This window comes from Vulpes lagopus, chromosome 2 (genome assembly GCF_018345385.1).
Source record: "Vulpes lagopus strain Blue_001 chromosome 2, ASM1834538v1, whole genome shotgun sequence".
In the NCBI taxonomy this organism is placed as follows: Eukaryota; Metazoa; Chordata; class Mammalia; order Carnivora; family Canidae; genus Vulpes; species Vulpes lagopus.
The window spans coordinates 125426753-125440812 of NC_054825.1; the positions used below are offsets into that span (position 1 = coordinate 125426753).

Below are 14060 nucleotides of genomic sequence, written 5' to 3' on the forward strand. Positions count from 1 at the left end.
CCCCCAAAGATACAAATAATAACCACCGGCAATGTCAAATCAGCATATGTAACACAGAGAGAAACAAAATGTGCTTACCAATATTTCCTCCAATTTCATACAAAAAAACTTCCCCTTTCTTAAGAGTCTGGGCAATCCCACTATTAGGGACAAAACAAACTGATTAGTTGTATCATCAAACAGCTTGCAAGTAAATCACTTTAATGTGCTTGGGGAATTCGGGCTTGTATGGGAAATTCATAACTTGACACACTGTAATTATCTAACATTCGTATTTTCCCATCTGTTAAGTGTGCCAAATAGGTAATAAAAATGTCATACCTGTAAATTAAAATAAACAAATGGACTCATACATCTGAAGGCAAAATAATAAATCAGCATCTAAATTTGTAAAATTAAGAAGAAAAGTAACATCTTTGTGGCCAATAAAATCATCAATATGACCAACTGCTTTGCCAATTGGCAAAGGGGCCAGGAAGGTCCTCTTAAAACTATAAGAAGAAATGTTTCCACCTTAGTTCTTACACTGCATTTAGTCAGTAAGTATCCACCACATGTTTGCTGTGCTGACAGCTCACAGTACACAAGGTGAACGTCAAGCGTAAGACCCGGTTCATAACCTTCCCATGCTGACTGTTCAGGTACGGGAGTTACATACGCTCGAAACAGAAGCAAATAGTCATTATGACGGCCTCAGAAGTAGAAGATGCTTTTGCAGATTTGTGCTCTTCAAAGAATAAACTTTTCCAGAGTATTCGGTTCAAATAAAATTCAGCAGTTTTTCAAAACTCTGTATACAAGAGACCTGCTAAAAATTCAGACCCAGAGCTCTAGAAGCTGATCTCGCACATCTGGATCAAACCAAAGAACTTGTTTCTCAAAAGCTCTCTAATGGATTGTGACGCCTGGAAGGCTTTGCGGACCACTCCTGTAAGGCCCTGAAGACACACTCCCCGGAACTGCAGAGGGAAGAGGAGACCCGACTTTCATTCGAACCATCGTGTTGGGAAGCAGCGTCCCCAACCCGTCGTCCGGTGACTCGTCCGGGTTATCCAACTCCATCTACTCTGTTGTCTGCAACATGACAGACACTCGGAGCTTTACATACACCCACACTTAAGATCCACCTGCTGACTCATGCCCTAGCCAAGAGACAGCTCGTTTTATTCCAAACCAGTGTATGCTTGTTTTTAAAATTAAATAATAATTATCTTTACTTATAATATAGACTATGATGCAATAAACTATCATCATAAGAAGTCATTATTTCTGGGGATCCCTGGGTGGCGCAGCGGTTTGGCGCCTGCCTTTGGCCCAGGGCGCGATCCTGGAGACCCCGGATCGAATCCCATGTCGGGCTCCCGGGGCATGGAGCCTGCTTCTCTCTCTGCCTGTGTCTCTGCCTCTCTCTCTCTCTCTCTCTCTCTCTGTGACTATCATAAATAAAAAAAAAAAAAAAAAAAAGAAGTCATTATTTCTATGAAAACCAAGCTGAATGTCTTGGGAGACTTGATAAGACCATTTCGCCAGGATCTGGGTTCTTGTTCTACTTTAAAGAAACCTCAACTGGATTTCCTGGTAAATGCAAGCTTTGGGTCATGCTCATCAAGAAATCCAAAATTAAGGAAAAGGCAAGGGCCTTTATCAAGGCTGGTGAGTCAATGTGAAATTTATTGTATATTTACTTTATGTAAATAAAGTGTGTGTTCTTGTCTTTGGTGGAGAAAGTACGGGAGGAAAAGGATGGGGGAGGTAGGGTTTCCAATGGTCCCTACACAGGAGGAATGCAAAGGGGAGGGGAGGGAAATGTGGCAGAAGAGAACATATTTATAAACACTGAGGGTTTCACTTGTATGGTCCGAACAAGTAGTGCTATGTGCTTCACAGTCACTTCCCCAGCTCATTATGGCAGGACAAGGCCGGTCCTATTAGGGTCTACTCATAAACGAAAAGCTTGAGGCTTAAGGAGATTACAAATCTAGCTTAAAATGAAATAGGAAAAGATGGCATTTGGATCCAGATCATCTGCCTTCAGCACCCCCAGACGTAAAGAAGGGAGCTGAGGAATAGCTGGGGCCGGGGGTAAGCAATGGGCAGAGATGTTTACCAGACTTTCACGTAGGTGGAGCAGGATGGGCATGAGGGAGGAGGCAGGAAGAAAATGGATCTGGGGCCCCTGGGCGGGGCTCAGCGGTGGAGCATCTGCCTTCAGCTCAGGTCATGACCCCGGAGTCCCGGGATCGAGTCCCGCATCGGGCTCCCTGCATGGAGCCTGCTTCTCCCTCTGCCTGTGTCTCTGCCTCGCTCTGTGTCTCTCATGAGTAAATAAATAACATCTTTAAAAAGAAAAAAAAACAAAACAAAAACGGATCCCACTGCAGGGGGGCAGCAAATGCTCGTTTAACAAAAGCACCCCAAGCAGAAAATCCCAGTATGCGGAGGATAATTGTCACAAACCTCGTGCTCTCTATAATGATATGCCCGGGACTAGCATGCTGTACCCTAAATACTAAAGTCACGGTTGGCCTGACAGTCTCGTCTTCTGTCACCTGCAAATACAGCAACCACAGCACAGACTGAACTGGATGCTTGGGTCCTCGGCGTAGACGCTGTGTCAATAGCTGTGTCTGGCCCGAAAGGGCTGCTTAGATCTGAAGTGTGGCCAGATGTCCTTCGGGCACCCCCCTGGGAGCGGGTAGGCGGGCACTCGTCCCCGGTGCGCACAGTGGCAAGGACTGGTATGTCCCAGGCCACAGCAGGGAGTGGGGAGGACGGGGGCTGATTTCATGAAGCAGAAACCCTCCAGGGAACCGAGGCATCCAGCTGCTCCGGGGCTCTACACCGCTGGCCCCAGGTCCAGGATGGCTTCTGGAACCTGGCTTGTATGGACAGTGTGGAAAGGGCAGCCTTTGCAGGAAACCGTGCATTCAGAGTTCACCACCACCACCTATGCAAGGTGTGACCCTGCAAAGTCTTGATTTTCTCATCAGTTAAACAGAAGCAATAGCCATGCATGTGTCGTGGTGCTGCCAGGGGAGCGGGGCTGGCTCCCCGAGGGCCCGGGCCTTACCCACATGCCCGTCGTCTACGTCGCTGCCGTCCTCACTGCTTAGGCTTGGCTCTTTCCCCAGTTTATGAACCGGGAGTGAAGACACTTTACAGTGTATCTGTATCCCCTTCTGACCTGTGACAACCTTAACCAGAGCAGAGGCCTGTCAAGTATTCAAGGTGCTGTATTAACTCCAGAGAGGTTTTGGCACAAACCTCTGGGGCTGCCCTTGGACAGCACCACGCGGAGAGGATGCTCCGTGGAAGACCAGCACACAGAATTCCTAAGCCAAGACGCCCGGGCCCCGGATCTCCCTTTTAAGACATTTAGAGTAATTTTCAATGAGTGGAAATGAGGGCGAAATCATTAAAATAATAACTTTAGCTAAAAATAATTAAAAGGGCAAGAACTAAAAACCCAACCTACCTGTTAAAGCTCTAAAATTCCAGAAAAAAAAATACAATGTCTCAAGAAGAAGATGCTCTGATATTATCAGAGGGATGCCAAGGGCTCCCACAGGCCGCCTCCCACGCCCACCAGCCCCAGCGCAGTGGAGACTGCTGGGCTGCGGCCCCCCTGCGGCTCCCCAGGGCAGCGTGCCAGGTGTGTAGGAGACCTCAGAGCTCCAGGCGCTGCATGTCCTCCCTCAATTCCTGGTTTTAAATTTCGGCATTTCTTTTTATTCGTCATAGCTCATAGAAAAAGTTGTATTTTGTATTGTTTGTTTTAATCCCACTGTATCTTATCTGGCCATTTTCCTAACAGCCTACATGTGGTGATTAACCTCCGATCAACATATTCTAGAAAGCCTACTGAGTGGTCTCGGGGGCCGAGCCCGCTGCAGGCACCATGAAGGAATGTTCACACATCCTGCTCCAAACAGCCTCGACTCGCACATAAACAACCTCCAATGCACTCGACTCATTCCCACAGTCTAGTTGTCAAGTCTGCTCTTCTTTTCTGCTGGGAAGACCAAATTTGAAGCACTTCACATCACCCATACTTGTTTTTTTTTTTTAAGGAAGGTGGGGGGAGGGAGGGAGAGAGCACGTGTGTGAGTTATGCCACGGAATGATTAAAACAAAACAGGCCTCTACCTTTCTTGGCTGAGAAACCTGGCAAGCACATCACTGGCTTTTAGTTCTTCAGTTAGCTGTATTGCCATGGAAACTTTCGAGAGATGGGGAGCTTGCACTCGAATCACTCCCTGAGGAACATCAGCCTGCAAAGCAATAATGACATTGGAACGAAGCTGGCAGCAGCTGCAACGTGGAACTCTGTACAATGCATTACATGGTAAGTCTGCTCAACTACGACGCATTTTACTTCACTACATAAAAACCTTAACTACTGTATAATGTAATTTGCTAAATTACATCAAACCTCAAATATCCTCTTAATGGTGATAGGGGAACTTTATAATGCCGATGCAGTAATGCTTAATTATTTTTAAAGATGTAAAGAATGACAGCAATAACCATTACTGCCATATTAAGTGCTGATTTCTGAGTATTATCTACTAGAGAGCGCTTCTTCATGTAGCAATTTATGAAATTGAATCAGAAAGAAGTTACTTTGTGTGCTCTCGCAATGTATGCATTTTAAAAATCTTCCTGCACATTGACAAAATCTCACAGAAATTCTTGCTCCTGAGAGCATTTAAAAAATCAAAACAAAAGAAACATACATTTCTATACGTTTGTATCGTGCCCGTTCCTCACTTGGCGAGTGGGTTCACATGGCGACCCGCACGCTCTGACCCCGGGTGACCGATTCTAAGTGCTCTGCTGATAGGTGTTAAGAACTGTCTCTATGTTGGGGACTATCAAAGATTGTGAGGACCAGCAAAACATGAGCTAGGACATTCAAAATATCCGGCTTAATTAATTCCTGGTTGTTCCGCCACAATAAATAGTAATTTAGTATTTATAACTATATGTCACGTCCTTAGGACAAGCAGCACGCGCAAAGGCTTTACAAAGCACTTCCTACAAAACCCTGTTTAATTAAGCTAAAACTCACTAAGCATGGACTGCATACCAGGCACTGTTCTAGGTCTACTCACCTAGCAGGTAATGAGACACACGCCTTTTAGTATTTTTTTGTGCTCACAATATCATCTTTTTGTAATGACCATGGTCTTGGATTGCTTTCATTCCCCCTCCCCCACACCAATGTAAAGCATTGGATACACCAGAAATGGAATTAATGTGACTTCTTTCGAATTTCAACCAAAATAACATGGCTTTAGAGAATGAGGCTACATCACAGTGCAGGTGCCTGCATGAGACTTGCACGTGCTTCTCAGTAACCTGCGAATTGTTGTGCGAGAAGCGCCAAGGGGAGAGGCTCGGGCGAGGCCGGACACGGAAGTGTGGGATTGTGCAGGACCACGGCATTCTCCCCCAGAGGGCCGCAGGCACATGTTTCAGCTGTGGGGACACCGCAGAGGCCCCAGGCCAACCTGGGAAACCCTGCTCCCTCACCTGACCTCGTGGAGAACACTCCAGCCAAACAACGCGGGCCAGCTGGAAGAGCCTCCGTGTTCCCAGGGTCCTTTAACTTCTGTCCCTGGGGAAGAGGCTCAACCCCACCCCTGAAGGACACCCGATCCAAACCCATTCCCAGAGCCCTCAACTCCTGCTGCCATCCGGTCGGCCTGGCCCCTTGGCTTGGTTTGCTGACTTTCAATTTTCAGGGCGCAGATTTTGGTCCAACAAAGTAGTCTGGTCTCTGACCCCCGCCTCCCCCCTAGGATGCAAATCTAAGTTACCTTTTCCCTGGATTCTGTGGCAATTTGTTTTCATTTGTAACATTTGGAAAATGAGTGGCTTCTTCCAATGGATAGGGTCTTTTATTTGGTTATGTGCATTTTTTTTCCTTTCACAGCAGCTGTGAAATCAATGGGGTACCTTCTAACTCAGGGATTGTGCTGCACACACTCTTCCCTTGGGTTTCATCACTAGCCTATGTCCCACCGTGGTCATTCTACCTGCTGGCCCGGCCTCACCTGCTTCCTTATAGGGGGTGGAAAACAAGAAGCTGGCACAGAACACAAATGTTGGATTAAAATCGTAATAGCAACAGTCAAAGCACAGAGTCTGTGTTCATAAAATCCTAATCCACCTTGTCCACTCAATTAAGCAATAAATATCGGTATTTTGGATTCTCCGTCCATCTACTATTAGTATGGAGGGCCCTGAATAGGGGGCTAGGGTTTGCAGACACCTGAATACTTTATGCCCATTCAAGAAAGTCAGGAAATCTGCTCAAGTCACAGTGCCACATATCCTTACATACAGGTTCTTCTTTGGCAAAAATAATAGTGGCAACAACTGTTCCCATAATTATATCCCATCCAACTGTAAAATATCAAGAAGGCTGGCAAATCTATGCCGACTTTTAAAGTGAAGATGACAATAAGCCTTTACATATAGGAGATCCACCAAAAAATGAGTTACAATACCAAAACGATCCAGAAAAATAATTTCCTGCCATAGAATTCAGGGACAGGACAACCTTCCTCTGCTCCCGGCTTTTCTCTCCACTATTCCCATGGTACATTCTATTGTTTGGGCCAAAAAAGCCAACCAACATGTGCTACAAACACCCAGGCTTTCCTATGTTGAAGTTCGTTCTCCTCCTCTTCTGTAATATCTCCTGCTATCAATATTTCAAGGCCCAACTCAAATATATCCAACTCCAAGGAACCTTCCTGATCCACAGGGTCCAAGAGACTCTTTTATGATGGGGTTCCACTATAGGATACCTGTGTTCTAGCTACATGCCACATGACTGCGTCACATCTGTAGCCAGCTATCAAATACTTATTGATGGCATGAATCACTCAAAAACATCTCTAAGAATGCTATGCTAACATTATTGTATTTCTCGAGAATAAAATAACGTACACTGACATGTATTTCCTAAATAGCAAAAAGACTGTCTTAGGAACATTTTCTAAAAGAAACAAATTGCGTCCATCTATCACATGGTATTTCCTCCATGAGTGAGAAAAGACAGGCAGGGAAAGAGAGGAAGGAAGGAATTCAAGGTGTTACGAGAGACCCTCCAGTCATTTACTTCTGCAGGGAGTCACCGACGTTGGCGTGCAGCTGCTCGTGGATGTGGCCACTCTTCCTACAAGACCCCTCTAATATGTTGGCATGACCTAGGCTTTCTATGTGTGTTCAGAGGTGGTGCCGGAGACAGTATAACCCTGCTCTCTTATAAAATACAGCAGTCAGGTCAGTGTGGTGTTGGGGGTCACACCCAAGAGCAGCACATGTGACACACATGGGAATCTAGAGTCTCTCTGATAGAGTTTGGAAGGAAGAGACTCAGGGCCAAGCTACTGAGGACACTCGGGAGTTCTCATGTGTATGTGGAATGTCAAGGAATCGCCGTATCCTGGCTCTGGAGCAGATGGGGAGTGGCATGGGTCCAGGTGCCTCATGGAACCTTCCCCCTAGTGAGCAGAGGGTGGAGCTAGGCCAGTTCTGGATCAGCTTTAGCCCTTCCCGAACCACTAACTATACTATTTTGACTCCTTTCACATAGAACTGGGGCACCTGGGTGGCTCAGTGGGTTAAGCGTCTACCTTCAGCTCAGGTCATGATCCCAAAGTCTCACGATCGAGCCCTGAGTCAGGCTCCCTGCTCAGTGGAGAGTCTACTTCTCCTTCTGACCCTCCTCCAGGAAGGAAGGAAGGAAGGAAGGAAGGAAGGAAGGAAGGAAGGAAGGAAGGGATGGAGGACTGGGATATGAGCGCCTGTCTAAACCTTTTTTTGGCCGACAACGGCTCACAGCACCTTCCTAGGTCGACTGGTCACGTTCTTTGACAACTAAGGAGACTGCTTTAGCAGAGAAGCTGTGTGTGCGCATGCGCACATGAGTGTCTAAGACAGGAACAGTTCTTAAGTGTTTCCCTCTGTAGTGATACATTCCATCCAAATTCTCACAATAACACGTACATGGAAGAGTCGGACTCACTTTGAAGCTGCCATGCCCTTCACTATTGGAGAAAAAATGCATGTAACTGGCAGGCATAATGGTTAAAGATGGAGAGTTTAGAAGCTGGTTCTGGAAACCTTTTTTTCCCCAGATATCTTGACAAGGGTGGCCAAATGATATTTGCTAAAGACTATAAACAATAAATGATGCCAAGGCTCTAGTTTAAATGGTGTATGACAACTTCTATTAAGCTCCAAAATCATGCTACATCAAATACTCAAGCTATTAGTGCACTAATTACATTGAGCTGCCAAGCTTTGAACAGATACAACAGGCATGATCATTAAGCCAAATAGTCTGTTTTTAACTTGAACCACAGTAATAACTGAACCTGTGAATAGTATAATCTTTGTAACTTTCACATTTTTGTGTGTGTGTGTGTCTTAACAGCTGTGACTCTCTTATTTTTTTAATGTTTATTTTTGGTGTGCTGGTGAGCTGAAGTTATGTGATGTACGGCAAGACTGGAGAACAGTATTTCACTAACACAACCTTAAAATTTAGTCACAAAGGATTTTACAACTTACAAAATAATTTCTTATGCATATAAAAACTGTTACAATGGAGAAAATCATCTCATATGGTCCTCACATGTTTTATATATTGAACTCAAGAATATTTTTAAAAACAAGATTTTAGGGCAGCCCGGGTGGCTCAGTGGTTAAGCATCTGCCTTTGGCTCAGGGCGTGACCCCAGGGTCCTGGGATCGAGTCCCGTGTCAGGCTCCTTATGGGGAGCCTGCTTCTCCCTCTGCCTGTGTCTCTGCCTCTCTCTCTGTGTCTCTCATGAATAAATAAACATAAAATGTTTTTTTCAATATATTTCATTTCTTATTATTTCCTATTTGGTTAAATAGAAAATGACTTTAGCATTTCTTCATAACATGTAGATAAACACTGCATTGCTCATATTTTTGTACTCTAGATTAGAAATTCAGTGTCAGACCTTTAAAAAATATTAATTTCTTTTTTTCATTAAAAGCTAACTTAAATGTAAGCTGACATTTTTAATGCTACAGAAAAAAATATTTTATCTTCAACAGGGCAAAGTGAAAAAACAACTTTCTTAAGAAAGAGAATATAACACATATTTTAGGAAATTAAACAAGGACATTTTAGCAAGGTGCCTTAAACTAAAATGGCATATTTATCACCTTAGTCTGACTGGAAGTGAGACATGGAAGCATTCTCTGCCATCTTGAACTGCCTAAGTCCTGACTATAATAGACCCTCTATTATCCAAATGCTTAAACTTTTATCCAAATCAGATTCAGAGACTTTTAAAGAACCTGAAATAGCTTCTATAGGAATATGCATTTAATTTACAACAAAACTAAGTTTTTCTCCTCTAATATGGTATTCTTTATGCACTATAAGAAAAATCACAAACGTCTTCAAAAAAAAAAAAAAAACAAGATTCTGTGCTTGATACTATACTGTGATTTTCCACGTAAGTCCCCAGGTAGATCCAGACACTGTTTCCAGACCTAAAGCAGATGCTTAAAACAATATCTGCAATGATGCTCTGGGTCAGAGCTGTTAAATGAAACCAGAAATGGAATTCTAAACAGGGTTGTGACCAGACATGCAGCCCTGGCTATAAACAACCCAGAATCCACACCACACTGCTGCCAACTCCAAGATTTTCTAGAAGAGAATGGCAGAAAGTAGCAGCAACAGATTTCTTTTCCAAGCCCAAAATCCTAAATGTTAAAAATTTTTTTTAAGATTTTTATTTATTTATTTATTCATGAGAGAGAGAGAGAGAGGCAGAGACACAGGCAGAGGGAGAAGCAGGCTCCATGCAGGGAGCCTGACATGGGACTCGATCCCAGGACCCCAGGATCACACCCTGGGCTAAAGGTGGCGCTAAACCTCTGAGCCACCCGGGGCCGCCCCTAAATGTTAAATCTTATAAGATCATCTTGGACCTTTTAGCAAATCAGGTAAGCTCTCTAAATATGGGTTCCTCAATTATAAATTTAGGGTGTGACATGAGATCATCCTGAGCTAACACTGAAGTTAACCACAGAGGGAATATTCCCTCTACCAAGGAGGGAAGATGTGAGGAGCTCAGCTTATTTGGCAAAATCTCTTTCTCATAAATGTACAGCTTCCGAGGGTGCCTGGGTGGTGCAGTACGTTGAGCATCCAACTCTTGTTTTTGGCTCGGGTCATGATCTTGATCGCATGGTGGGTGAGACTGAGGCCCAAGTCTGGCTCCGAGCTCAGTGCAGAGTCTGCTTGGGATCCTCTCCCTGTCTCCCTCTGCCCCTCCTGCTCGTGCTCCCTCTCTAATAAATGAATCTTAACAACAACAAAAAGTACAGCCTCCCTTTACGCTGAAAGGTGAGCTTGAATGATAGTAGAAAAATCACAGATCAAAGTCCTCAATGGACTTGAGACCCGCATGATTCAGCAATTCATAACCAGATGCTCATCAAAGCAGCCCCAGGCCCTTATAAGGCAGAGATGCAATGTGAAGAAATTATGGGTGAAATGACAGGATATCTATGATTTCCTTATAAGTACTAGAAGGAAACAAGGTGTGGGAGACAGGATGGAATGAGATTAGAAAAATAGGTGTGATCACTGGTGATAGGTTTATGGGGTTCATATACTACTCTGTTTTTTGTATCTAGGTAAGAAAAAATCCGTAATACAATTAAATATAAATTTACACACACATACGTACCCAGTGGGGAGAATCATACTCACAGTTTTTATACAGTACACATGCCAAGGTCCTGCTCTGAGAGGTTCTGACTCAGTGGGTCCAGGGAGCAGCCCAGTCATGTTTTATAAAGAATGCTACTACAGACAACCCTATTGCATACTCTGGATAAGATAGCATCAATCTGGCCCTACCCCTCATTTTATAGCGGAAAGTAAGGCGCAGAGAGATAAAATGATTTGCTATTAATGTCCCACTGATGGCAGAGCTAGAGCTATATCCTCAAGCCACAACTTCCAGTACGTGATATAGAGTGTATATACCCGTGTGTGTGTGTGTGTGTGTGTGTGAGATATCAGTCCCAACCACACTTTGAAGGCTGTCAAAAAATGGTTATTTTTAATGGTCTACCATTTTGTTGTTTTTCACCAAGTGTTTCCTTCTGGTGCAAATGATGTGTCCTTAGTATTCAAGAAAGTCACATTTGTATCAAACAACTTACTTGCTGTACTCATTTAAAAACATTTGTCATATTAAGTAGCTACTGTGTCCCTTACAATCTGGTTCAAACTATTAATTTATCTAGTCAAGCAAATCTCAATAACATGAACCCTGAGTACATATGGTCAGCATTAATAGCATACAGAATGCTTTAAAAATATATATATATTGCCCTGATGACTTTTCATGATCTACAGTCTCTTGTCTTTCCTTCCTCAATCCCTGGCAATCTGGCTTCTTCCAACCGTAGTTACTGACTTTGGAGAAAGTCAGGAGTGACCTTTCAATGCAGAATGCACTGACCTCTGCCCAAAGTTAGCCTTCTCCAGCCTCTCTCTAGCACATGGTACACTAACCAAGCTCCTTTCCCTACCCATCTTCGTCCCTGGGCCTCCAAGTGCTGTAATCTTCCACTTCCTCTGACTTCCTACTATTTCTTGGCCTCTTTGACCAGCTCCTCTCCCATGGCTCACCACTAAAACATTGGCATCTTTGGCTTCCACGGCAATCTCTGTGCTGATCCCAAAGGCACACCTCCAGCTCTGGGCCTTCTGAGCTACAGCCCCGTGGAGCCAAAGTGCTTTCACACAGAGGGTCAACTATCCGTGTCAAGAACTGACTACCTCAATTAAGAGTCCGTTCCTTTTGCTGAGTGCTTTCTATCAATGATAAAATCACCCACGGCAAAACCAGCGAGTCATTCTAGATTCCTCCTCATTCTACATTCCTCGTATCCATTAGTTTCCACATCTTGTCGGTCCCCCCAGCTCACACTTAACACTTCTTTCCATTCCCATCGCTGGGTCTTGGCACGGCCCAGGACTGTGGTTAAAAGCTATACATAGAACACACGTTAATAATGGCAGTCCTACGTGTTCACTGTATTACTACCCACAAGCTGGGACCCAGGAACACAATCTCAGAGTTTTTCTGTGACCTCTAAGGAAATAGGGGATATGAGTAAAGAGACTCAGATTTAAGATCATACAGATTTGGTTTCAGAGTCCAGCCCCACCACTTCCTATCCAGATAACCTTAAGCAAGTTACTTGAGATTGCTGACCCTCACTTTCCTCATCTATAAAAAATGAGACAATAATACCGTACACTTCAATTAAACTCCTGTAAATATTAAATGAGATGTTTGCAGAAAATGTTTAGCAGCATGCCTGACCTCTGGCAAGCACTCAAAATAATGACACTTATTACCCCTTGCAAGTATGGCTGCCTTCGCTAATTTGCAAGTTTTCTCCAACATATTATGAATATCTTCCAACGTCAATATACACCCTTGTATTTCCGTGATATTTCGCTACATAAATGCGCCATAAGGTATGGAACTCCTCGTACCCTTTCGGGCTATTTCTGGTTCTGGCCAGCATAAAGAATACGGCAAGGAACTTAAGCATAAGTCTTTGCATGCTCGTCTTACTACTCCCTTTGAAGGAATTTCTGAATACAATGAAAAGCACAGTCTTCAGGCCTCTGCCATATGCTCATGACTCTCCGAGGAGAGTCCACCAAATTATGTGCCCCCAATGGCAATGAAATTAGGGGCACCACCTACCCAACCTCCTGTGTTTCACTGCTCCAAACTTTCCTTCACCTGACATCGCAGCAATGATTTGAACATGCAAGTGTAACCCTGTGACTCCTGGGGTCAAGATTTGCCCGAGTGGAGGTCAGGCTCCTCCCAGAGACCCCGCCTGGCCTTCCTTCTGCCCCTGCTCCTCCACGCGCCTCACTGGCCCCTAGGACCTAATTTTCCCACCAAACACCCTCAAACATCCCTACTTCTTTTTCTAACATGAATCTCACCCTCAACACGCCCTGACTGGAAACCGTGATCTTCCCTGCTGAAGGGGCAATTCCATCTTTCCAAATTCTCCGGCCAAAAACCTTAGAGTCACTTGTTACTTCTTTCTCTTAAAATTCGTATCATTTCAACTTGAAGAAATCCCAAGGACTCTGACATCAAAAGACACAGAATGTGACCGTGTCACCTCCGGCACTAGTATCCTGGTGTCCTGCTTGCACCGAGACATGAACTTCTCCCTCTGATGTGGTCTCCCCATCGATGTGGCTCTCCCAAAGTCTATCCTCAACACAACAATCCAAGGGCACATCTTAGGACATAGAGGTTCAAGCCTTAGCTCAAACCCTGCAACGACCCCACTTCACTCAAGATATGTCCAAATTCCTGAAGATGGCCTACAAGGCCCTACGTCATCTCCTGGTCCTGTGGTCCCTGTGATCCCATCTCCTACTGCTGTCCCCCTTGCCAGCCCACTCGGGTCACAAGCACTGCTTGCTGGTCCTCAAATACCCTCAAGCAAGTTCCTACCAAGAGGCTTTTGACAAACTATTCCTTCTGTTCTTCCTGAGAGAGACATGCACCTTGGCACCCCGTCCCTCCTTCACATCTTCACACAAATGAACAATACCTAGACCACCCACCTTAGTATCGCAAGGGCCTTCCTCCTTTCTTTGACTCCCTTTTTCTGTGCTATTTTTATTATTTTTAGAGCCCTTCTCATGTAGTAACATACGATGTAATTCACTTACTAATTCTTAGTTACAGAATTTAAGCTGCACAACAACAGCAGTCTCTGCCCGTATTTCAGGTGCCTAGAACAGTGCCTGGCACATGACAGCCATACAGTAAACAGCTGCTTAGCAGATGAATAAAATACCCTGGCCAGTTTTAGGCTCCGTAATCTCATGCTACACATTCAAGTGATTTGGGGAAAAGTAAGGAAACACAAATTACTAAGAATGGGACTGGGCAGCTAACCACAAAATAGCTGGCCCATGTTCCATCCAG

The 14060-nt window shown here is 44.5% G+C and overlaps 1 protein-coding gene across 2 annotated transcripts in view; it reads right to left on the reverse strand.

Moving 5' to 3' along the window:
- The window catches only part of ARHGAP18 (Rho GTPase activating protein 18), a 117723-nt gene that overhangs the window by 2627 nt on the left and 101036 nt on the right, over positions 1 to 14060 (reverse strand). For both annotated transcript variants that reach the window (XM_041742178.1, XM_041742187.1), the window contains 2 exons: positions 4147 to 4271; positions 79 to 140 (listed from right to left, as the gene is read on the reverse strand). In XM_041742178.1, coding sequence (XP_041598112.1) covers positions 79 to 140; positions 4147 to 4271 — 187 coding nt within the window. The remainder of the gene's footprint in view (positions 1 to 78; positions 141 to 4146; positions 4272 to 14060) is intronic.